This window comes from Gasterosteus aculeatus, chromosome 11 (genome assembly GCF_964276395.1).
Source record: "Gasterosteus aculeatus chromosome 11, fGasAcu3.hap1.1, whole genome shotgun sequence".
NCBI lineage: Eukaryota > Metazoa > Chordata > Actinopteri > Perciformes > Gasterosteidae > Gasterosteus > Gasterosteus aculeatus.
Window position 1 is genome coordinate 12,005,029 of NC_135699.1, and position 24,208 is coordinate 12,029,236.

General features: G+C 40.9%; 4 protein-coding genes across 5 annotated transcripts; 2 read left to right on the forward strand and 2 right to left on the reverse strand.

The window, feature by feature from the left end:
* The first annotated feature begins 7,550 nt into the window (after positions 1-7,550).
* LOC120827989 (lipid droplet assembly factor 1) lies at positions 7,551-9,657 on the forward strand. 2 transcript variants are annotated; one of them, XM_040191243.2, is made up of 5 exons: positions 7,551-7,689; positions 7,896-8,009; positions 8,111-8,279; positions 8,408-8,553; positions 8,771-9,657. In XM_040191243.2, the coding sequence occupies exons 2-5, from the start codon at positions 7,917-7,919 to the stop codon at positions 8,825-8,827; spliced, it is 465 nt and encodes a 154-aa protein (XP_040047177.2). In that variant the 5' UTR covers positions 7,551-7,689; positions 7,896-7,916; the 3' UTR covers positions 8,828-9,657. The 2 variants fall into 2 exon arrangements, with proteins under 2 accessions (XP_040047177.2, XP_077939941.1); XM_078083815.1 differs by having other exon boundaries at positions 7,565-7,679.
* Positions 9,658-10,033: 376 nt separating this feature from the next.
* LOC120827988 (ER lumen protein-retaining receptor 2) lies at positions 10,034-14,781 on the reverse strand. The gene is made up of 5 exons (XM_040191242.2): positions 14,449-14,781; positions 12,840-12,940; positions 12,584-12,742; positions 12,232-12,484; positions 10,034-11,234 (listed from the first exon to the last, which is right to left on the reverse strand). Exons 1-5 carry the CDS (start codon positions 14,537-14,539, stop codon positions 11,200-11,202), a joined length of 639 nt encoding a protein of 212 aa, XP_040047176.1. The 5' UTR covers positions 14,540-14,781; the 3' UTR covers positions 10,034-11,199.
* Positions 14,782-16,004: 1,223 nt separating this feature from the next.
* On the forward strand, positions 16,005-18,351 carry LOC120827857 (uncharacterized). The gene is made up of 6 exons (XM_040190996.2): positions 16,005-16,144; positions 16,349-16,681; positions 16,768-16,859; positions 16,985-17,029; positions 17,266-17,376; positions 17,510-18,351. Exons 1-6 carry the CDS (start codon positions 16,048-16,050, stop codon positions 17,561-17,563), a joined length of 732 nt encoding a protein of 243 aa, XP_040046930.1. The 5' UTR covers positions 16,005-16,047; the 3' UTR covers positions 17,564-18,351.
* mfsd13al (major facilitator superfamily domain containing 13a-like) lies at positions 17,049-24,196 on the reverse strand. Its single transcript, XM_040190993.2, has 7 exons — positions 23,767-24,196; positions 22,945-23,259; positions 22,422-22,850; positions 22,113-22,267; positions 21,929-22,012; positions 21,593-21,736; positions 17,049-19,033 (listed from the first exon to the last, which is right to left on the reverse strand). The coding sequence occupies exons 1-7, from the start codon at positions 23,932-23,934 to the stop codon at positions 18,892-18,894; spliced, it is 1,437 nt and encodes a 478-aa protein (XP_040046927.2). The 5' UTR covers positions 23,935-24,196; the 3' UTR covers positions 17,049-18,891.
* Between the last annotated feature and the right edge of the window lie 12 nt (positions 24,197-24,208).

Consider the following 24,208-nt stretch of genomic DNA (forward strand, 5'->3'; position numbering starts at 1 on the left):
AGTCCCCAGCAGCTGCAACAAAATGAGTCGCTGCGTTGGTTATTAGTTTGACAACCTGCAGCGGGCCTCTTTCAGTAAATCTCCTCATTGTATAAGACGACTGCACTTTTCATCTTTAAAAAAAAACTTAGGAAAGGGAGTAAATTAGAGAATGAAGACGTGTGTGTGTGTGTGTGTGTGTGTGTGTGTGTGTGTGTGTGTGTGTGTGTGTGTGTGTGTGTGTGTGCATGCTGACTGCCAAGCCTTGCGAGTGTGTTGCTGCAGTGATAAAGATGGATGAGTCTATCTGCTGCTGCTGTGATTGTGCTGCTGCTGATAGTGAATGTGTGCACATGCAAATATTTCTTTATTTATTTGGACCTCAGGCTGGTAGAACCACAGAAAACCCCCCAAAAAACATGACATCGTCTGTGCATTGCAAGACAAGGACATTTTGAAATCGACAGTATGTCCAGGCTTTTTATTACATGTCTTTCAATATCCAAAGCAGAGACTACGTGGTTTTGGACTCACGTATTTGTGCAAATATTGATACCGTTCAATTAAACATAGGGGTGCTTATTAAATGTATCACAATCTTTAACAAAAAAAACATACTTTTGTTCATGTTGGATCAATACTGTCCCATACCCATGGTTAATGTTATAAGTAATAATTAATCAAAATATCTCCTATGAATAAGAGCATTTTCTTCAAAAATAAATGATGATGTGGTCTCATAGCAATTTCTAAAGTAAGAGTTTTCATTGTTGACAAAAAATTATGCTTGTGTGTGTGAATCTTTCAGATTTTAAATGAGAGCCGGTCGATGGTTTCACAAGCTGCAATGAGATCCGGGGGGACCGGATTGGAGTGATGCCCAGTAGCTTCGAGACAGCTGCAGAGACGTAAAATCTGAAAGATGTCTGGACCGTGCTTTAAGAAAGAGCCTTTGTCTGCTTGATACCTCTGTGGTTTGTAGTTTGCCCTCATGAAGCTGCAAATCGAGCCCATAAATACCTCGAGAGTCGGGTGTTGGTTCTTAGTTTGATCACAGAAAAAGTCAACCCTCTTATACTGCAGTGAGTCATTAGATTTGATGCTATACTGTAATTCCATTAATTTGCTTTATGGAGCTTTAACACAGAACTTTTAAAGCTCAGTCTAAGCACAATGCAGCGGGTTTCTAATACGAGTTATGCCTTCAAATAAAGTTATAGGATTATTACAATCGTCATTATTATGCACACAAACTATTTTTTCTTTTCTTTTCTTCAGTCACAAGGCCCTTCAGTTCAAGATGACATAATTTGTGCTTTTAGCACTCGAGCTCCCCTTTTAAGGTTGCATACACATCCACTTAACCCCGAAGACGCACTTTGAGGAGCTTTTTAAGGGTTTAAATCATAAACTGCTAATGTAAAATGTATTAGTGAAGTGGACCAGAAACAGCTATCCAATAAAAATTACCCCTGCAACAAAGAGTACTGGCGGTATGATGATGTTCACATCTGTGGACTTTTACTGGACTGCATTATATTTCCTTGCAAAAGGGATGTCCCTCGAAGAAAGAAATCTTTCTCCACACTGTCAAATAAAAGCACACATTTAGATTGTATTTTTCTTACACATGTGCTCATATGTTTCTGATTAGTCTACTTATCCTCTAAGAAAGGGCAGCCCTTGTGTTGCCGGTATGTTTTTCTCACAAAAGTTGAATTAATTCTTGCAGAGATGTTTTATTGGATTGCATTATATTGCTATTGCTTCCGCTCCGTGTCTCTGACCGCCTCAGGCTCTCTCTAAAATGCTCAACTCATCTTCTTCACTGAGCAATAAACGGTATCATCTTTTGTCTGGTCAGACCGAGTGTTTGAGATTGTAAAAAAATAAAACAGAATAAGTTAAACAGAAACAGCCGGGTGAAGAGACGGCAGCAATCTGACTTGGGACTCAACTGATGAGTCGTTTATGCAGGAAAGGGTGGGAAAATAAACCCTGCAAGCTAAGAGAAATCAGTAATGATTTGGATTGGCAGAATTAAGGTTACAAGTGTTTAACACCTGAGCCTCTTTCTAACTGGCACAGCAGCTGGCGGAGAATTAAACTGTGGTGTGTTGGCGAATGAAAGCGGTTCTTTAACTGGATTTGTATTCAGGGACATGGCGTAGTGTTGTGCCAGATATAAAAGTCATTATTAAACCTCTTTTGCTACACAGTCTAACACTATTTTCATTTTTGGGTCACACACAATTCCCAAATATTGGTGTATTTTCAATATTTGACTCGTTTTAAACATCAGATATCCGAAATGATCACTCAAGTAAGAGTTAACAGCAGGGCCGGATTTCCCAGACAATCAATCCAAATATATATATATATATATATATATATATATATATATAAATACAGGAGCACCTTAAACAATTCAACACACTTCGCTTGACTTTCTGTGGCAGGACGCATTTCACGAGGTGCTACATGCTCTGTATTTCATCTCCTATAGCTGGTCCCCTTATTCTGATGACGCCTTTTACAGTTACACACTCTCCATTTTTCCATTTTGGATCTCCCAAAACAGGACTTCAATATAGGACATATTGTATGGTATTATTGGGGCGTAAATTATAAAAAGTTCATCGCTACAAACAAACCCCGCTGAGCTTTTCTCCCGACGCTTGTAGTCAATGTAGCCCTCACGACTGTTCTGTGATAGAGCGAGATGATGAATCCGTGCTAATCCCACCTTCATCCCACCTTGTACTTCCCCCCAGCTGCCTCTCCTGTGTCTCTGAATACCTGCCTGTTTAATGAAAGACCCGCCGTGCAGCCCCCTCTGCTTTCATCCAGCTGACCACTGATGGAGTAGTGCTTAATTCAGGGCGGTCGGAGCCTCAAACAACCTCCACATACAAAAGGTCACCTGTGACGTTGACGCCGGCAGCATTGTACGAGTGAGCAATTATGCACATTTTGCATCGTGAAAGATTTGTTTGGAGAAAGGGTGGGAAGCAGTTGGATCAGAGGGTTTTCTACCATGTGGTGCAGAGCAGCAACCCTCGAAACCACATGAAAAAGAATCGATCCAACACTGTGTATTTGTGCGCGAAACACACGCGACCGGGGGAATTCCTCACTCGGGTCCAAAATAATCAAGCGAGGTTTAATGAGCGAGTCCCGCAGCTGACATTGAAGCTGCGGCACATGCACAGAGGAGGCTCGCTCACCGTCGCCCTCGGGGACGCATTGTGAACGGATGAAAAATACAAAATGATGGTCACAGATTTAATGGAGGAACTCCTCTCGCGGCCCCATGTTGCCAGCGCCATTCATCCTCTCTTTGCTCTCCTCCTCTTTCTCTTGTCAAAAGGTCTCCTCCAGGTCAGACCCCCACAAAGGTGAAGCAAATAATGGATGAGGGTGTATTAATGATGCACCACTCTTTCTCTTTTTATCGCCAATCCTTCTTCATCTTTTCGCTATCTCCCTCTTTAATCAAACGTCGTATCAAAATGGAAGAATGGACGGCAGCAAAAGCAATCCATCAAAACATTGGCGCTGCATGCATATCTGATGAGGACTACAGTATAAACAACACAGTGCAACAGCATTTTCTCATCAGGTCCATTTTTCTTTCAGCTTCTGATTTTTTCAAACCATGAACCCACTGACCCAACTTTTGAAAATCTCAATACTACGTTGTGATTAAAAGTTTGTTCTCTGATACGTTGCGGCAGGAATGTTGAATCATTACAATTGAATGTGGGGCGACACCGGTAGTTAAACATTACAAATTATATCATAGTTGTAATGAAGTGGATGATGCAGAACACAAGTTAGTTGGCTTGAGATAAAAAAAAAAACATGTGCTCCTGAATCATGATTGTTTGTAAGTCTATGAGCACATCTGAAGGCAAACATATATTGTTATTTATGCAATTATTTGGACTACATCTTGACATGGACCACCTCTTGCATATCTTGATGCTTTACTTCCTAGACACACAGTAGTAATCATCTCATTTTCCCTCTAAAAAACACAGCATCTCTCAGCACTTTTACTTTCAACAATGCACGTGTACGGTACTTTCATTTCTGCAGCGATGCTGCAGGTTTACGAGACTTCCGTCCTCTGCAGCTCCCTTTACCACCGACCAGGGAGCTCTGTTTGAGCCTCTGTCTCCTCCTCTGTCAGAGGACAGAAACCGATAGGTACACATGCATCAGTTAGCATGAAGCCGCAGGAGATTACTTCATGCTCCTCCTCTCTCAGTGATTAGTTTTTACAATCAGCGAATGTAAATTGGAATTTACTGACAGCCCATCAATCTCATCCTCGCCGCAATATGTTGCACGACTCTCGGCACGTGCCACTGGACATATCGCAGAGTCGATCTGCTCTCATACACTCATATATATCTCTGCACAACTGGTCTATGGGACACATTAACAACATTCCATTTTCATATAGTAGAGGAGTGTGCTGCTTTGTCACAAGAGCAATTTATCTCAGGAGCAATAGCAACTACTCTGTTACTGTCACCTGTCTTATTTTGCTCAGCAGGGAATGTGGCATGTTTGAAACATGATTGGTAAGCTGCAATCCCAGAACTCGTGAGGCCAAAAAGTAATTTTAAAAAGAATAATTATAGTAAGAGCTACATGTGGGTTTGTGCTGTTAAAACAAGTAATATGTTTATAGATTTGGTGGCATGATTCACAGTACACACGGCATGACATTGATTATTTCAGAGAGTGATTGATAATATCTAGTTCAGCCCAGTTTTTTATGAATTGTTGAATCTCATGAATTGTCATGATCTCTTTGGGATGAATTCCATCTTGCTTTGATTATGATTTGATCTAGTAACGTGTTCATCATATATTTAAGAAATATATGTAATATATTAATCTTTTATTTGTTTGTGACAAAAGACAGCTAGGAAGCTGGGAAAACATGACATGTAATTGTTTGTTGGTACCAACTGTGAAGTATATATATATATATATATATTTCAAGACTACAATTAGCTTGACACAAACCAACAACTGAATTCTAGCTGATATTTGAATGGATGATTTAGCGGCATCTAGTGGTGAGGTTGCAGATTGCATCCACTGAACTATGCTCACTCACCCCTCTCTCTGCAAGCGAGTCAGATCACCACTGTGGCCTTTAGCTGAAAATACAAAAGACCCGTTCTATAGCCAGAGTTCGGTTTGTCAGTACCAATTCTAGGAAGAGGACTTGCTTCCTTTTGTACATAGAAATGTCCGATTCTAAGGTAGACACAACAATTCTTAGTTTCAAGTGATGTGCTGATGAAGTGATTATATGAAAACGTGAATATAATCCTACACACTGGAAGTTTAAAGGGTGGCACCAATTTGCCTCCAGCCCCGCGGTTTACTGTTCATACCACGATTTCTATGACAAATAGAGCTCAGAGTATCCAACAGAAGGCCCCACAGTGAGGAAAAACTATCATGACGTCGGACACTTCTTCACTATGAGTTACCAATAAGCCAATAAACACAAGGCACATTGGGAGGTAAACTTCGAGGTTCACAGCAACTCCAAAACATGCTCAAAGCACTTCACACTCGTTAAAAACAATTACAAATAGCTGATGGAACACCCTCTGTCTGATCAGGGCCTCGTGTAACCAATGATGAAGATCTGTACAACTATTGATTTGCCACAGGCTGATTGCTCGAGCAGATATTTTACAACTGTGACAGAAGATCAAAACCTTTCAGCAAAAAAATGTACACGGTTTAACACCGAGGCCATGGCGTCACGTGACGCGATGCCGATGTGTGGTTAATCAAGAAAGCAACCTAATCTGATGAGGGATAAATAGGGGCCGTCCTTGCTCTGTGTGCATGAATGCGAACGCTGCACACACACAACGTCGCAGGCCTGAGTTCACTGAGTTCATTGTGTTTAGCAGTCCAGAGAGGTAGAGGCGGCCTCTCTCTCACCAAATCATTGCTTTCCCCTCAATACAATAAGAGAGTGATTAATTACTACGGCCTGGAGCTATAAAGCAACTAACTACAAGTAAGTTGTCACCCGCGGTCCCTCTTGGTGTAGTAGTTCAAATCAGAGCACACTGCTGTTTCCCTTCGCAATTGCGTGCCCACATATATTTAATGCTATCTAAAAATCTGGGGGCTGAACTTCATTTATGGGTGTCCATGGGAACTCATATATATGATTTAGGAAGTAATCACCAGTGGTAGTGAGGTTCAGCTATTTAACATTCTGATCAGCCTCACAGAGAAATCTGGCGGTGGTCGTCTGATGGCGGCGCGGAGCAGAACGGGGAAAAGTGTGGTAATTATTTTGAAGGAGCAGTTTCAGTTCGACAGCTGGGAAGCAGGCTTTGGAACACGTCTATTGGGTCCCTGGAGAAATACCAATGGCTTCTTATTTTGGTACATAAATTGAGAAAAGACTTCTCAATGTATTCGTTAAATGTGCGGCTAAAGTCGCCTGCGATTGTGGTCACCTGAGAGACGCTAAGAAGGAGCGAAATTAATAGATAATTCATCACCTGTCCAATAAAGATGATTGGTGGTTTGCGGCACAATTAGGGGAAAGCAGAGAAGGCTGAACATGACATTCATCATAATTATTGCAATTGGTCCTTTAATGACAGTGAGTAATATGACAGAGGAGGAACAGAAGGAATGTGATTACAGTGAAACTGCCTTTTAGTACAAAGAACAGACGAAATCTTACACAAGTGTTTTAGTAACAATAATAGTAATGATATCAAAAATAATAATAAGTATCAATACGTTAAATTATTTATGTATTGTTTTTCTATATGTCCCTAATTGGATCTGTAGCAAATCAGAAAACAGCTCTTTCTAGTTGCTGATATTTTCATAACTGATGGTGCTGTTAATCTTTATTATAAATGTATAATGAGTTAAACGTATAAATAAATAACGCTATTAATGTTGTTAGCGTTGTGGTTGCCATGAACTCAACTAGCGCAGTGCCAGTTTAAAGCATAGCGGGGCGAGTGATTCGTGTCTGTGGTGTTTGCTGCTTGCAGCTTTCTCAAAAAACGCTCCTACAGACAAGTTGGCACTCAACACTTTGAGTCCCAAGCGGAGCCAATGCCATGAAAGAGTTGTTCCACAAAAGTGTCAGTAAAGTAAAGTTAAATACAAGTTTAAAAAAACACTTTACTCTTAGGTAGGTTGTCTGGACCGCACAGCCCAACAGCTGTAGATTCATTATGATGTTAACATATTGAATTATGTTCTATTCTAAAAATGAATGCAATTATACTATTCATTTATTTCTCATGCGGTATGATGTTTAGTATAACTTTCAGCTGCAATACTGAGATCACCAATTCTAATTGTGCATTTCACGTACGGTTGATCATACGTTTCCAGTATTTCAGAAAATATGTCACATGAATACGATACATAATAACCCCTGGAGCCATTCCCATAAAAGCAAAGCCCACAGTCTTGTGACGATACATATCTGGTGAACAGCAGATGGCAGCAACAATAGCTACACGCCTTTTAGAGTCGCTCTACCAGGAATCTAGAGAGGAAGAAGAAGGAGGGGGAAGAAGAAGAGGTGTGTTATTTTAAAAGGGAGTGACTGTGGCAGCTATAAGACACAGTTTCATATCTGGAGAGCTGTGAATGAACCCAGATCCACCGCAGTGAGTTCAGGTTTGTACTTGTTAACTTTGCTCTGTGTTGTCAGTGTTCTCCGGTTCTTTATGGTGTGATACAGAAGCCCACAGCTGTTAGCCAACTAAAGCCTTGTGTTCTGTTTACAGTCACTGCTGCTCTCTTGAATTCTTGGGTCGCTGACTTTGCAATGTAGAAATGCTCCGACTATCTGTGAGGCTGACTCAAGTTTCCCCTCATTGCAGTCCGCTCACGTTCAGCCGAGGATGCAGCAAGTCAGCCAGAAGAGTGGGCCTGACTTTCAGCGGCTTTGGGGAAGATGGGCCGGCCTGTTCAAGCCTATCTATGGTGACTCCAGGGTAACGAGGAACTTCATCTGTCAATCAGAAAATCTTCCCCTTCTTTGTGTACGTGTGTGTGTGTGTTCCTTTCCATCATAGTATGGGAATCTCTTCTACAGGTGGAACAGCTGATGGACACGCGGGCCGGGCAGTACCTGAGCAGCCACCCTTTCTTAGCTCTCAACGTGCTGCTGTTTGGCGCCGCGGCCGCTCTGCCCGTCGGACTCTTCCTCTCTTTTGCTCTTGTGACCCTCGTTATGTCGGCAGTAGGTTTCCTTTGCTTTGAAGGTACGCGTACTCATGCCCAAAACAATGTTCTAACCCTTTCTACGTATGTGAAATGCACTTTGTTCGGCAGCAGCACCGGGCTTCGGATGAACCCAAACTGTGTTTGTTTGTGTGTGTGTGTCCGTCAGTGTTCCTGTTGTTCGCAGGCGGGTTGACTCTGCTGTCCGTGCTGCCCGGCATCGCCCTCTTCTCCGTCATCGCTTCAGTCATCTTCAACGCGCTCTACGTCACCACCTACAACATCCTCAGCCGATATTTCCCGCATCTAACAAAGGTAATTATAATGTAACCTCACATGATTTTTTCATTTTACTTTTCTGAGATGAAGAAGTCTTAAAAAGACACAGGTACGATTAGAAAAAGAGTAGTAAATTAACTAATTTATAGACATGCAAAAGGGAAGCAATACAGTGCTATTACAGTATTTAAATCTGTGACATTGTTTCCACATTGTATTTATTTTTGTTCTCTGTTGTCCTTTATTCCTCCAGCAAGGTGACGTCCTGGATGATCTGGACGAATCGAAGGAGAGTGAATTCGACAATTAAAAACTGAAGTAAATTTAGTTTTATTCTTCTCTCTCAAATGTCAACTTTCAATGCGGAAAAGCCTCGACGTTAAGTCTGTACAGCTGAAGCCCTGTGAGTGGGATTCAGACCCTTGAATGTACCGTGTGCAGCTACTTACAAGCACAAATACTGTCTGATGGTTACTGTATGTCTGAAGCCTAAACATTGTAACAATACATTTGTTTTTTAAATGCCAAAGTGTCCTCATCTCTGTTCATGTAGACATATACAATGTCTACAGAACATGGACTAACTAACCTTTAACTGCCTTAAACAGAAAGATTTATATAAATCTAATCCATGTAATCTATTCTATAAATGCATTATTGATTAATCCTGAAATGTCGTCTCATTTCAAGTAATTGAGTTTAGGGCAGAATATGTTGACTCAGGGCTTTTGTTGTCTAAAATGCTTTTGTATGTTGTTAATGCTGATGTGCAGATATCTGATGTGCATGCCCGTTACAGGCAAAAAGAACCCGCTCCGTCCTAAACCAAAGAGATTCTTTGTCAACGGCCACTCGTGATTTTGGCAATTAACTGATTCGATCATTTAATCGGCGGATCTGTAAAACTGAGCTACTCCACATGGACACCCCTTCAAATAATGCGCTCACTGGAGACGTGCTTATAATTCTCTAGAAAATTTGTCATCCAGTATGAGAAATATTGGCGAGTGGACCAAGAAATCTCTGTACGACCAAAAGTACTTATTAGTCAACTAATATAAGCCCTTAAAAATAACATGTTACATGTTTAAATGTTGTATGTTTGTATTGTGGCTTTGAATAAATGACAACTGAGATCAACCTTTGACGGTGTTTCTTCTAAACGGCATTGGAGGAAGATCCTCCCGAATCACAAGGAACTTGAGTGGAGTTTGGGCAAGAAATCCATCCTTAGTATACATTTTGGTTGCAATGATATTTATTGGAATAAACACAATTTACATCTCATTATGTTCTGTATTTATTTAATAGAACAGTTACAGAGGACATTTTCCTGAAGATATTTGCTAACTTTTACTAAGTGACATTTGGGACAGAGTATCCTTTGGTGTTGTATTTTTTATTTTAGTTAAGGAAATACTTCCACTATCGGTCCATTGTACTGCTGGTGGTAAAAAAAAAAGGTTTTGCTTCTTTTCTCGCATGACTTCAATAATCAAACGTCAACCGAAGGAGATCCTCATAAAATCTTTAATGGAGGTGATACCATGCAAAGAAATACATACAAACTTGAAATAATCCTTTAGGAATGACTAATTTGAAGAAGAAGAGAGGCCTTTAAATGTAATAGAAATGCACCCTTGATTATAGACCAGCAACACACCCAACCAGTTCAATTAGACATACAGTTCACACTTGAAATGTTACAACCAGTGAAAGGATTTGAATGCAAAATATCATTAAACGAACCCTGTTCACTTGACTTCATGATTTTATACGTCGGTTCATGGACTGGGATGCTGGCAGAAACAAAGTTTGTGCACCATTTACATGAAAAATGTGATGTAACATTATTTACATTTAAAGCTGTGGATGCATTTTATTTGCTTCAATACAGTAAGCGTAGGAAAAGATGAATAAAGACGTGAAACGTTTAATTCCCAATGAGATATCAACCATTTGAAAATACTGATATACACGGCCATCTGATTGTTGACATCAAATCGTGAGATAAAACTACAAACTATCTAATGAGTATTGTTTATAAAAAGTTTAAGATTTAGAGCTAAAATATTGTTTTGAACAATTTTAGAAAGCAACGCTTTTACAAAATGGAAGCGTGTGTTGGCATGTAATTGTTGGCATCTTTAAAATATTCCATGAGAACATACATGTACAACAGACTAAAACAATTATCCAAAAAGGAAATAATGTGAGAAAGTAGACACAATCCTCATCAGGCACTCAGATGCGTTACCTCTTTAGCGCACTCTTTAATAAGACTGTACATTTGTGCATTTCATTATCGAGTCAAACAAGGTACTGCAACCCCTATTGTGACATTATAAAAAAGATGAGGAAAAAAAAAAAAACAGAAAAACAAGCGTATACACCTCAGATGTAGAAAAAAAAAGCCTTTTCTTCTATTTTGAACAGCAATGAAAACAAGTTTAAGGCAAGATGGGGAACGCAGAAATCCAAAGGTTGACCATCTATGATTTTAGTTCAGCTCTGGTGTTTGTTGGCCTTTTACCAGCTCCATCAGCAATCATCAAGAAGACTTGTGTTTCCCCCCCCAATAGTTGGCTCTCTGTCTCAGGCATCTTCTGCTGCAGGTCACGAGATTACGCACGGTCATCTCCACACCCCCCTGAGTCTGCTGGGAGTCTGCGTCTCCGTCTTCTACGCCGGCAGGCTCAGCTTCTTGCCTTTCAACACTGAGGAGAGGGAAGGAAAGATAAGAGGGTCAGCGAAGGTCACGGAACATTCTCAAGGATGTTGCACATTTTGGTTTTTCTGAAAACTGCCGCAGCGATTTGGGCCGATGATGAATTTGAATTGTAAAAAACGCTTGCGACGCATTTCTCATGCAGAAGATATAAAAGAGATGTGGTTGTGTCTTTTATGGACAGTTTTGAGTGAATATAAACTTGACACTGATGTGAAAAAGGTCTGTCATCATGCTAAGTGTATTATGCGTATCCATTCAGCTTTTCCCCATTAAACACATGGCAACTTCTCTAACAGTGTTGGACTGTCTTGACTTTAGTCGCACGCAAACCTATTTGTAATGCAACTCAAAGCAATAGAGTAGAAAATCCAGTCATATTTTGCGATAAACATTGATTTTTAAGTTCAACCAATGCTAATTTCCGGCTTTAGTAATCTAAATTTGCCAAATCAAGTGCGTACTTCCAAACTGTACATGAGCACAAATTCCCCATTGTGGGTTTCCTGGAATGGTATTTCCTTTTTCGCTTCTGCAGACGGATAGTAGGACAAAAGGGAAACTTTTTACTAAAAAGACCACTTGACTGAAGCAACTCAAACGGTTAAAGCCACATATTTGTCACAGCTGAACTTTTGCAGGGAACAAGTACTGTATAAATCCTTCATTGAAGCTACTCTATGGAGACATTGGTCCAGGGCCGGTGGAAAGTGGAGAAATTATTAAATCATCAGATCACGCTGTCAAACAAATAGTTGTGTTTTGTTAAAACAAACAAAAACTCCTTTAAAATATTCTAATGTTGCAAAATAAGGAAGCATTATAATTTATAATTGGTATCTTATGTGTTTAACAAAAGTCCATAAACAATAACATAAATATGAATTCATCATTTTGCCCTCTGTATAGTGTCACATAAATTCTCTCTTACTTCCTTAATTGTATTTACATAATGCCATAATGGATGATGTAAGCAAGAAACCCACCTTTAGTGACATAAAGGTAGAAGAAGTCACAGTAGAGGACGGTCTGCACCAAACCGGCCACAATGGCGATCATGTCAAAGAAGCCTTCGAAGTAGAAACGCCAGATCCAGTTGAAGAGGTAGAGGGCCCGATACATGCCCAGGCAGAACAGGTAGTGGGTAGTGATGGTCTCTGCCTCGCCCGTCTTGCTGATCATGAAGAGCTGCGGCAGGATCGCCACCGACTCCAGATAGATGGAGAACGTCCACAGGATCTGATGACAGATGTGTTGCGCAGAGGTTCAAGGAAAACTCGTTGCAGTGCGGTCAGCTCTTAGGTCAGAGTCGCTGGTGACACGAGAAGACAAACCCACCTCCAGGAGAGAGAAGTCGTGGTTGATGAGAACGGAAAGGCCACCGACGGGAACAACCAGGAACTCCACTCTGAAACTGTCGTGGTTGCCGTCGTAGGTGGCCCTGAACTTTGCGTAGATCAGGTAGACTGTGGCGTACGCACAACCGATGTAGATCACCTGGTAAACAAAGCACAGCAGCTTATCATTAAAAAAAAGGGTGCTGGCGAGAAGTAAAGGATCTGTATGAAAGGCTGTGGCGTGACTCGGGTTTTACCTTCATGCTTGTGTTATAGAGGGAGATGAAGGACGTGAGCAGATCCAAGTAGCGTGTGGTGAACACGATAGCAAACAGGATTTGGCTCTTTCCAGAGATACCTTTAACAGAGATGCAGAGTTAACGTTGCTGTTGAACCATGAACTTCAAAACGGCTTCATGAGCAGTTCGGATCATAAGAGAGTTTCCTTGTTGAACGCTGACATCTACTGGAAAGATGATGAACAGTTATATGGAGAATCTGTGGATACTTACTTTACCAACTAAAAATATTACGAGAAACCAAATTGACAGATTTGCGACCTGAACAGCCGCTGAAGTGCATTGATTTATGTTTTACAGGCAGAGATTGACGTCCCTCAAATATCTTTTTCCTGACCGTAACTGTGCTTAAACCCCACCTTTTGTATCTTGCTCATTTGCAGCCTATTTCTTGCATGAAATAGGGCTTCAAAGCCCCGAGTAGGAAGAAAAACAGAGCCCCCCCCCCCCCATGGATCTAAGGTTTTATGCATCTTTGCTTATAACCCCCCCTCCCTCTTTTGCCTATGCAAAAGGAAGTTTCGTGGAAGTTTAGTCAGCGCTTCTTTTCAGGTCTTTATGGTACAGATGACGTCTTGGAGCTTTTGGTTGTTTTCCCACCTATAATCCACTAAAGGTAAATGTGTGAGTTAAAATTTTAGGACACAAAAATGTGATTGATCTATAGATTTTCAACAGTTTAAAATGAAGTTCAAACTTGGATGAAAAATAAAGCTACGTAAAACCTATCCAGGTTAGACTAAAATATAGATAAACACACACGACCCAATATAATCTCTGTTATCTTTGAACCCACAGTCAATTGACCAGCTCTGCGGGCGAATCAACGCACTTTAAATAACCAAAGTGTGTCCTGTTGACCGCATACCACAAACTATCCCAACCGGTTTGCTCCAAGGGGCAGTTTATCATAAATACACATGTTACAAAAAGGATAGAGAGCAGGCTTGAGAAAATATCTAACCACAGCGCCTTCTAGAACGCCACGTCAGAACCCAGACCAAAGTAATCGATCCCCAGTAGACGGACTGTCGATGTGTAGAGAAAGCAGAAGCAAACAGCGAAAACGGAAGGATGGAAGATGCGCGTCTAAAAACAACGTTATATTAATGTGCTCGTTGCTCTGACGTTACACATCAGCATGAAGCTGGGTGACCACGTCAGAGTTAAGCTTTATGGTAAATTAACTCATACTAGCAATCCCCAAACGTAAAAGATTAGCTGATGCTAAGCTAGAATTACTTGCTGACATTTGCTATTAAATATGCATATTTCAAGCAAAAGTTGCAAGTAGACCGCTGCTAGAGGTGATTGAGCTGCACAGAGACATTTCTGGTAGTTATCAGCAGTTAGCCCTTTGACTGCTAACGCTATTAGCCTTAGACTGAAATGAATGAGTGGGGAAGCGTTAGCATGCAGCTATTTTTAGCTAGCATGGAGCCTGCTGGCTAAGAAGAGAGAAAGCTTAAACGAGCATCTTAGCAATTCAAAGAAAGGAAAAGTTAATAAACAATGTTGAGAAAATAATACTGCAGCATGCTTAATGTTAATTATAGTTGTGGGTCACCTGCACATGACCTGCTTTTCCATATTTTGAGTAGCAGGATGATGATAGCAGCCAGATGAGAGAGGTCTCCTGTCAGCCTGAAGATGTTCATTGTTGCAGAGTGAAATAACAGCGACTTGCTGGTCACTTAACGCAGATGTCCCTTTAATCCTTTGAGGTCGTTTGAAACTATTTGCTGTCTTGTGTGAAGGTTTTTACTCCTCAACTCAGCAGCTAGCCGGCCGGCGGGCTTCACAGGAGTGGAAATATGGCGAGTGTACAGGTCGACGTGGAAGGGGGCGTGAGAAAACCAAAAGAGACGTTTTGATTGGACAGAAATCTGACTGACAGCACATGAAGATCCGCCTACAACAGGCTGAGTGGAAGCGGAGCGGAAGCGTCGAGGCCCGTGTAGACGGGGAGGAATCCTCTACGTTGGGTGGGACAGGCAGCACTTTATTGTTAATGTTATCACTGTAATGACAATATTGTAAAACCACTGTAATATTGAACCTGTAATCAATAGAATAATATCAATGTACAGTTATGATTGTATTTAATGTAATGTAATAAACTGGAATGCATGCATGTAATACTTGACCACGCCACAACTGATACTGACAGGGTCATTTAGGGTCATTCGAAATCCGAATTACATTGAACTCACCAGAAGACCACTCCCAGAGGTGTGGACACTAGTTTCACACCTCTACTGATCGGTATAAATACCTGTAGGCAAGCATTGTTCTAGTTCACTGGTGGAGGCAACAGACAGTCACTATGGGGGGGTCAAAGGACTGACCTGTGGCCTGTTGGTTGCAAAGACCAGCAGCTCCTCAGCTGAGATGTTATTTTTACCACAACACCCTTTCTTTTATTAAATGCATTTGATTTTAACCTTTCGGTCTGCGATGTCCTTTGTCAGTCTGGCGTTTCTTCATTTTGAACAATACAGAATAGATGATACAATTACACATCATTGGGTTGTCACTACTAGTGTATTAACTTGTAGGCAGGTATTTAATGTTGAAGCGGGTCGACAAGAAGTTCTTTTTTTTTTTCAAAACAGTAAGTACATTTTATCATTCCATCATATGATCAATGTTCTTTGACATGCAACAACAACCTCAGAAGAGGTCTTACTAAGCAATAACTGGAAACACATGTATGGGTGGACTGACAATGTAAAAGTTTCTGCTTCAGGAGTTCTTAGTACTCTAAATGACCTGTATTTTTTGTGCCACAGCTTTATATTATAAAAATCAGAGCCAAAATTTTTCTGCCAAGCCATCAAATATTTTGTTTTCCCACTGGGAAAAGTGGGCTCCTAGATTATGGCGGCCCTCTATTTAATCATATATTATAATGGAATTTATTTATATATAGATATATATGTGTATATGTGCTCCATTGCCTAAAAAGGATGATGGAAAATGATGGTTCACTTTTTACTACTTCTTATAGGAAATGTTAATATTTGTCCATAAGAGGATGTTTATGAAAATCCCCAGTTTCCCCCATTGCCGTTTGGTTGCCAAAGAGGGAAAAATAAGTAGGAACAAAGTCTAGAGGAAGTGCAATATACCCACTTCCCATGTTGTCAGCCTCAAGCAAGTAACAATGAGATCATTCACAAACTGCCAAGCCTCAGACATGGATCGGCTGGTTTGGTTCTCTCTCCTGCTCAGCTACCTGCCATTAACAGTCACAGTCACAGGTAAGTTGTCTTTCTCATTATCATCTACATTAGTCCTGTTGGAAAAATCTTTTCTAGGGAAATCCTTTTTTTCTCTACATAAGCAATAAGAATTCAGTGTAACGGTTTCTTTTCTACAGTAGCTTTGTAGTTTTTCTCATAAAAACATTTTGGGCTAGAAGATTGGCGTTTTAATTCGCTAAATGTCTCGCCTGTTCATTCCAGAGAGCGTGACAAAAAACGAAAGCTGCTTCCCACCGCCAAAGAAGATTTTGCTGCGCCAAACGGGAAGAATTGCCGTTCTCAACTGTCCCATCGAATCACATTGTTTCAAAGATCTGCGCTATAGGTGGTTTGTCTTCAAGGAAAACATGCATGCTCATCTCGACTTCAGGAGCGATTTTGGACTAGAGAAGTACACCCAGGAGGGAGCATCTTTACAGATCAACTCAGTTCAAGTGAACGACAGCGGGATCTACCACTGTGCCGTAGAGTCGGGTGTAGACCCGGCACCCCGCGCCCAACACGTAGCGCTGGGTACAACTCTTGTTGTCCGGGGTAAGAATCCAAAATGGCACACGGGGCCCAGATATGTGGATGTTGATTTAAGATGAACTGGGAGACCGATCTTCTTTTGTTTACAGAACCAATTACCATGATTAGGTACTTTCTGTGGGCATCATTTGCGCTGCTGGCCACCTACAGCTTGATACTGGTGACATTAATCATAAAGAAGGTAAATGGCGTTTATGTAATCTCTTCAAATGTTGTGTTGTTGTGAATATCTAGGTTTATGGTTTAGGAAAACGAGACTGAATCCTAAAGACGTACTTTTGTGACGTGTATTCCTTTCGATTCCAGTATGGCTGCAAAAACGTCAGCAGAAGTGTGAGCAAGACAAAAAAGGTTGGTGACAGCTTTCCAATTATCTGTAATCAGTGTTTAATGTGTTTACAAAATGGGGGGGAAAAGAAAACAGTAGCAGAAAGAGGAACAGGAACCAACCCTGTTTGTACCACTGGCCAGAAGAGGCTCTTGCAACACCTTGGATGATAAAGCAGTTCATCAGCTTTTCACATGTAGAAAACAATCTTGGAATAGATCTGGTATAAAACAACATTTGTTCTAAACTTTTCAAACAGAAAAATTCAATTAAAAAGGCGCAGTTTCGTGTCGTGCTGCAAGAAATGTACAGCAGGAGGAACTTGGACAAAGGCAAAAAAGACGGCAGCAGAAACCGTTCTCAGGCTGAGGTAAATGTTGTTGCAGTATGTTGTGGTTCGATTTAGTCAAAAGAGAGATGGAGTAAGCTCGGCACTTCTGCATAACTTGTGTTACAACATGCGTGTAGTCTTAACCTCCTTTTGACATTTGATCTGGTTGCAGGCTGCAAACACCGAGTTTGCCAACCCAAATGAGGACATCTATCAAAATGTCTAAGAGTCATAAAAGGATATCAAATGACAGTCTCAGACCTCCGTCATCCGGACTGAGAGGAAATAACGGCATGAAACACCTGGCAGAGAATGCCATTATGTGACAGTGGAAGCTAGAAAATCATCAAATGCTGCAAGTAGAATGCGTACCTGCTAACCTTTTCTCATTAAGGGACACATTGCAACCACAACAAACACTTCATTTCTCTCCAGTTTTTCAGTTACAATGGACAGAAAGCTCTCTCTTCAGGCATTGGAAATGTATGTATTTTGGTGATTGTAATTAACGTGAACGCATCGTCAACCCTTTTAAAATCCGGGGCAGAGTTTTACATGGGGAAGAAAAGATTTAATTTTACACATTTGATAGAAAATCATTTAGATTTTTAGAAATAGAAAGTAGCATGTGTAATATATATTTTAAGTAAACTGATAATTTTGTATATTTGTATTGGAAGTGGAAATCAGATGTGTGCAACAGTGCAAACAAGACTGTTAGAAGACAATGCAAATTCCCCTGAGGATTCATAATATTTTGATAGTAAAATATCAAGAATACGAAACTATTGACCCACCGCTGGTTTGTGTAAAAAAAACATTTTCAAGCAAAAGCACTGGAAATAAAACATTAAATTTAAAAGTATTTTGATTTGATAAGTTGACCAAACAACATTAATGACATTAGAGGCATATTACTCATTTTTATAAAGTAAAATATTGTATTTCTGATGCTGGAGAGGCTTTTGGTGTAAAAGATTTTTCAACTTAGAATAAACTCACAGTGAGGCAATATTTCAACTTTCGACTCAAAATTATTTCTTCAGTCTTTCCCCTTTCTGCCTTATGTGATTAAGCGTAAATGGTGTTAGCATCTTCTTGGCTTAAAACATCTACACTCACCTCAGCTGTTTTAATATACAGTGCCACACAGGTCTGTATAAATAAAAATAATTCATAGCATTGAGTTATATTTGGCTGTTACCATTGATATTTTTCATTACAGTATGAATAAGGAATTGTTGAGAATGCCTTGATTTACTTTAAGTTTCAATATTTCTATATTCATTAATAATATAGTGCAGTTCCTCTGTCAAAACAGTCGTGAGGTATCGGCCCTTATTTGCCGAGCATAGCAACCATTCAGAACGCTTCTGTTAATTAACTGTAGCTAAACAAAATACTCACGCACAAACACCCACACACATCAGTGCAGTCAACCCTGGAATATACAGTGAAAGGAGGAGAACAATCTCATATTTGGCACCAAAGAACTTCCTCAAATTGGAGCTGAGGAAACAGCAACAACTTTCTTTGAACACTAAAATGTTTAAGTCAGCCGTCAAGGTACTTTATGTCGACGGTGTGACTGTTGCGTATGGAAAACGGCCTCCACGCGAGGGCTTGCAGAGCGGCGACACACATGGGCACCAGGCACACCAGGTAGAACATGACACTATGGAGACTCTCTGCAGCTCTGCAAACAAGGGAGACATTTGTTCAGTTATTTACATTTCTTTATAACGGTGAATATCAATAACTCACCATTTCACTTGCTGCACGCTGTTATGACAATAATGCAAAAATGTAAATGTAACAACCGCAACATCATCATCATCATCATGTGAATCTAATTGTTGTTAGTAAAATTAATTCCAGGCATCCTTTAACCTTTTATAGACTTGTGTTTCTTTATCAGATTAATCTTTTTTCTTTTGTTTTCAGTTCATACTGAAAACAAAAATCCAGAAAATCACATGCTGTTTGCCGTTTATTGCATGACATAAGTATTTGATACATCAGAAAAGCCAAACTTAATATTTGGTACTGAAACCTTTGTTTGTAATTACAGACATCATACGTTTCCTTTAGTTCTTGTCTAGGTTTTCACACACTGCAGCAGGGATTTTGGGGCAGTCCTCCATACAGGCCATCTCCAGATCTGTCACCTACAGCTCCCTCCAAAAATGTTCTACAGGGTTCAGGTCTGGAGACGGGCTCGGCCACTCCAGGACCATGAGAGGCTTCTTACGGAGCCACTCCTTAGTTGCCCTGGCTGTGTGTTTCGGGTCGTTGTCATGTTGGAAGACCGAGCCACGACCCATCTTCAATGCGCTTACTGAGGGAACGAGGTTGTTGGCAGAGATCTCGCGATACATGGACCCGTCCATCCGCCCCTCAATACGGTGCAGTCGGTCCCCTTTGCAGAAAAGCATCCCCAAAGAATGACGTTTCCACCTCCATGCTTCAAGGTTGGGATGATGTTCTTGGGGGTTGTACTCATCCTTCTTCCTCCAAACACTGCGAGTGGAGTTTAGACCAAAAAGCTCTATTTTTGTCTCATCAGACCACATGACCTTCTCCCACACCTCCTCTGGATCATCCGGATGTTCATTGGCAAACTTCAGACAGGCTTGGTCATGCGCTGGCTTTAGCGGAGGGACCCTGCGTGCGCTGGCAGGATTTTAATCCATGACGGCGTAGTATGTTACTGATGGTTTTAATTGAGACTGTGGTCCCAGCTCTCTTCAGGTCAATGAGCAGGTCCTGGCGTGTAGTTCTGGGCTGATTACTCACCTTCCTCATGATCGTTGATCACAAGGTGATCATCTTGAACTTCTCCCATTTTCTAATAATTGCGCCAACAGTTGTTTCCTTCTCACCAAGCTGCTTGTCTGTCGTCCTGTAGTCCATCCCAGCCTTGTGCAGGTCTACATTGTTATTCCTGATGTCCTTACACAGCTCTCTGGTCTTGGCCATTGTGGTGAGGTTGGAGTCTGTTTGATTGATTGATTGAATGTGTGGACAGGTGTCTTTTATCCAGGTAACGTGTTCAAACAGGTGAAGTTAATACAGGTAATGAGTGGACAACAGGAGGGCTTCCTAAAGACAAACTAACAGGTCTATCAGAGCCGCAATTCTTACTGGTTGGTAGATGATCGAATACTTATGTCATGCAATAAACTGCTAAATATATTTTTTGAAATTATACAATGTGATGTTTCGGATTTTTGTTTTGGATGCCGTCACTCACAGTTGAAGAGTACTTATGATACAAATTACAGACTCCTACATGCTTTGTAAGTGGGAAAACCTGTAAAATCGCAGGTTATCAAATACTCGATGGCAACAAAAACAACTGCTGGTGCTTCAAAGTTTCTGAGCTTCAAAAGCTGTGTGAAAGTTTTAAGATTTCTGTGAGCGCATTAAACTTTGCTTTAGTGGAAGTTATTCCAAGCCAAAAGTTAAAAATGCATTCTATGAATAACAGCCACCAGCTGTGATCACCAACAATTAAGGTCACTGATTTTAATAAGGACCACACGTAACCTTTACAATACGGATGTTCATTTCCAAAGCATAATAAAAGGTGAATTTCAAAAGGTCATTGGATATTACCTCATATAATTTCATAAATTCAGATCCCGTTTAAAATAGAGAATAGATTGGCTTCTGACTGTCGCGTTCAGGGAGAAACTGGCTCCCTAATTCCTTTGAAACTCAATTGAAGGGTTCATATAATTTTTTTTTCATACAATTGTCTTAAATTACAATCGCAAACTGCGCACATGTACAGTGAAATTGTTTTCACTGGCAGTAATAAATCCTTTGGTTCATGCTGGCTGTAAAGAAATTAAATAAATAGATTCCAAAGTATATTTGAAGTGTGTGTGTATATATATATATATATATATATATATATATTATTATGGGGATATATTAGAATACAATGCAATAGGAAAGCATCTGTTACTATGCAGTATGAACAGGGGGAAGGATCACAGCGAGCAAAACAAGTGGGCAGCTGACGCTTTTCTTAAGACCCAATTGAAAAAGAGTGAACCTGTGAGCCCCAGATTCCCCCAAGTTTCCTAATTGGTGGCACAATTACACAACTTCAGGCATGCTTTGGGAAACTGTTGGCCGTAATAAAGTATACAGAGCACCCTTTTATAATATTAACATTAATAATATTAATTAATTCAGATTATGTTTATGCCTTGTTCGCTGGGAAGAAGCAGCAAACCCTCTGTACCTGTCATTTGAACCCCTTGCAGCGTCCTTCAGCTGTTCGTATCCAAACTGGTTGAGGACAGTGAGGACTATCATCGGGGCGAGAGACTGAGACGGCTTGGTGAACAAAGCATTTGTTCCAAACACCATGGAGGAGAGAGGGGAACTGTAGACGAAGCACAACATGATGCAGTATATCACCACTAAAGATTACAACATGACGGATTGGCTTCATTAGATACCTCGTCTGGCACTAGTAACAAAAAGGTGCTATTGGGTCATTTGTATGTTCTGATAACGTGCTGTAAATTTGGGTGCGAGGAATGAATGGAAGTATGGTGGTAATCATTTGTTTCACCTGCGCTTGTACTTCTGCAGGTCTGTGTCGATGATGTCAGCCAAAGGCAAGCCAAAAAGACTGAAGGCGGCTTGGATTATGACCCTGCGCAGATGATAAGAGAGAGTGAATGCATAACTTTATTAAAGTAGAGTCAAAATAAACTGCAATCATAAGGAAAAGATAAAGTCAAAGAGCCTCTCACATGTTAGCTGTGAGGAAAAATGCCATAAAATAGTAGTGCTGAGGACCGAGTGCCAGCATGAGAGCTGCCATTCCCACCTCCGTGTAGAAGGTGAAGAGAATTAGCCGGTAGTAGCCAAGATCCTGGATCACATTCCGACAACTCAATACTAACAGCTGGGACGGAGACAAGGTTACGGGATCAGCATGTTAATATAAAGTAGCAGTTTATAAACTATTATGACAAACACCAGTGTTTCAGAGTCAGTACGGTCCTTTGAGTTAGTGAGAGGACAAAAGGACACATAAAAAAGCCACTGAGCAACAATACCTGTGGACAGATGAATCCCGCTCCGTACATGATGCTTTTGGCGACGGATGGAAGCACATCTGGAGGAATCAGGTGCTCAGCAAATATCATGGTAAAATTATTGAAGAATGCCAACATGAAAACCTGGAAGAAGTTCATGCACACAAAATGCAGAAAGTCCCTGTTGCTCAGGATTTGCCACGTCAATGTTTTCAACATGGAGACGGAACAGCCTGATTGATGGGAAGTCTCGTCGGCAGACCTTGGGGCATCGGATCCAGATGCTTTGTTATCAAAGCGGCTCTCACTGTGCAGGCCCGTGTAAAGCATGCAGACGCAGCTCAGGACAGCAATCAGCACTGCGAAGGCTTGGAAGGATGCAAAATCCTCCATGTTCCTGGACAGCATACCACAGAAGAGGACACTGGAAGAGCCGAGGAGAGAAGCCACCTGTGAAATAAAAGGCAGGGGAATATGAGATAAATAAAGAAATAAATAGTTACCTTGTTGGTTCTGGAAGCCTACAGAGAAACGAAGTCCTTACCTGGTTGTAGTTTATAAGTCTTAACCTGCTCTGATGGTGGCTAGACATCTCTGCAAACAACGCACATTGTGCCAGCAGCACAAAAGTCAGCATGGCATCAAAAGCGCACAGAGCCACGGTCAAGTGTAACCCGCTCAACCAGTCGCCGGGGGTGTAGGTCCTCCACGGGAACCAGGCCAGGAGAAAAGCCAGCGAGTAGAGGGGAGCGCCATAAAGGATGGATAGACGTCTCTGAGAGCAGCAGGGCACTCTGGAATTGTCTTGCAGGTATCCAAAAAGAGGGTCATTGATTGCATTCCAAACCATGTACACCACCTGTGGATATTGATTCAAGTGTTTCAAGTAGTGCTCAAAAATATTAACTGAAAAGTTGATCAACAGAAAGTTATTAAAGCTTGTTCTTGCTGCTTTACTCTGTTTTTACATCATAGTAAATTGACAATCTTTGAGTTTTGGACAGATGAAATACGCAACATGAAGACATCCTTCTTCTTCTTCTTTTGCTTTTTATGGCGGTTGGCAAACAACTTTCGGGTGCATTACCGCCACCCACTAATCTGGAGTGTGGACTTAAGGAAATTAAACCTCTACTAGAACGAAAACAAAACAAAACAACAAAACAACAACAAAAATACATGAAGACATCCATCTACGCTCAGGTGTGTACACGTGTGCGGTCATGTGACTAAAACGATTGGTTACCAATAGAAAACAGGTACAGGAACAGCTTAATGAAAAGTTTCCTCTATCACACTATTTTTCTACTATTTTGATATACATTCGCATGAGAAGAACGGCATTTGTTCAAGATAAAATACTCACTTGTGATTGATGGAATGCTCCCTCTGATATCTTGTACTTATTGAGAAAGAGTTTGACATAGTAGAAGCTAAATACGTTGTTTATCATGGCCGATCCCAGCGTAGTCATGGCGTAAGCCACAGCTGCAGGATTCAGGCCAAAATGTATCGAGCGTCTGAAGATGTCCATTTTCCAGGAGCCAGGCGTCTTCTCTGCGAGGAAGCCTGCTCAGGTAAACTCAGGTAACGACGAAGTTACCTTTCGGTCGGTCGAGTCGCAGCAAGATATTATCATTTCCCCAAACTATGTTACGGTGTTGTTTTGCATGTTAATAGTAAAAATAGTGAATTCGGCCAATATTCCCGAGCACGAAGGCGTTTAGAATACAACACAAACTGCTGGTTTCAACTGTCAAACTGCGGAGAGGCTGGGGGGATCCCACGTGACAACCAAATATCTGATT

What these genes read in the sequence shown, in the direction of transcription:
- LOC120827857 (XM_040190996.2), top strand. Translation starts at nt 16,048, where the DNA reads ATGAGATCATTCACAAACTGCCAAGCCTCAGACATGGATCGGCTGGTT. An exon ending in ATTAACAGTCACAGTCACAG is followed by an intron (nt 16,145 to 16,348) that starts GTAAGTTGTCTT and finishes TGTTCATTCCAG; the next exon opens with AGAGCGTGACAAAAAACGAA. An exon ending in GTGTGAGCAAGACAAAAAAG is followed by an intron (nt 17,030 to 17,265) that starts GTTGGTGACAGC and finishes CTTTTCAAACAG; the next exon opens with AAAAATTCAATTAAAAAGGC.
- LOC120827988 (XM_040191242.2), bottom strand. Translation starts at nt 14,539, where the DNA reads ATGAACATCTTCAGGCTGACAGGAGACCTCTCTCATCTGGCTGCTATC. An exon ending in TCTATAACACAAGCATGAAG is followed by an intron (nt 12,743 to 12,839) that starts GTAAAACCCGAG and finishes TTTGTTTACCAG; the next exon opens with GTGATCTACATCGGTTGTGC. An exon ending in CTACCTTTATGTCACTAAAG is followed by an intron (nt 11,235 to 12,231) that starts GTGGGTTTCTTG and finishes CCCTCTCCTCAG; the next exon opens with TGTTGAAAGGCAAGAAGCTG.
- LOC120827989 (XM_040191243.2), top strand. Translation starts at nt 7,917, where the DNA reads ATGCAGCAAGTCAGCCAGAAGAGTGGGCCTGACTTTCAGCGGCTTTGG. An exon ending in CTATCTATGGTGACTCCAGG is followed by an intron (nt 8,010 to 8,110) that starts GTAACGAGGAAC and finishes TCTCTTCTACAG; the next exon opens with GTGGAACAGCTGATGGACAC. An exon ending in AGGTTTCCTTTGCTTTGAAG is followed by an intron (nt 8,280 to 8,407) that starts GTACGCGTACTC and finishes TGTGTCCGTCAG; the next exon opens with TGTTCCTGTTGTTCGCAGGC.
- mfsd13al (XM_040190993.2), bottom strand. Translation starts at nt 23,934, where the DNA reads ATGGACATCTTCAGACGCTCGATACATTTTGGCCTGAATCCTGCAGCT. An exon ending in CTGCAGAAGTACAAGCGCAG is followed by an intron (nt 21,737 to 21,928) that starts GTGAAACAAATG and finishes CTTCGTCTACAG; the next exon opens with TTCCCCTCTCTCCTCCATGG. An exon ending in GCAAGGGGTTCAAATGACAG is followed by an intron (nt 19,034 to 21,592) that starts GTACAGAGGGTT and finishes CCTTGTTTGCAG; the next exon opens with AGCTGCAGAGAGTCTCCATA.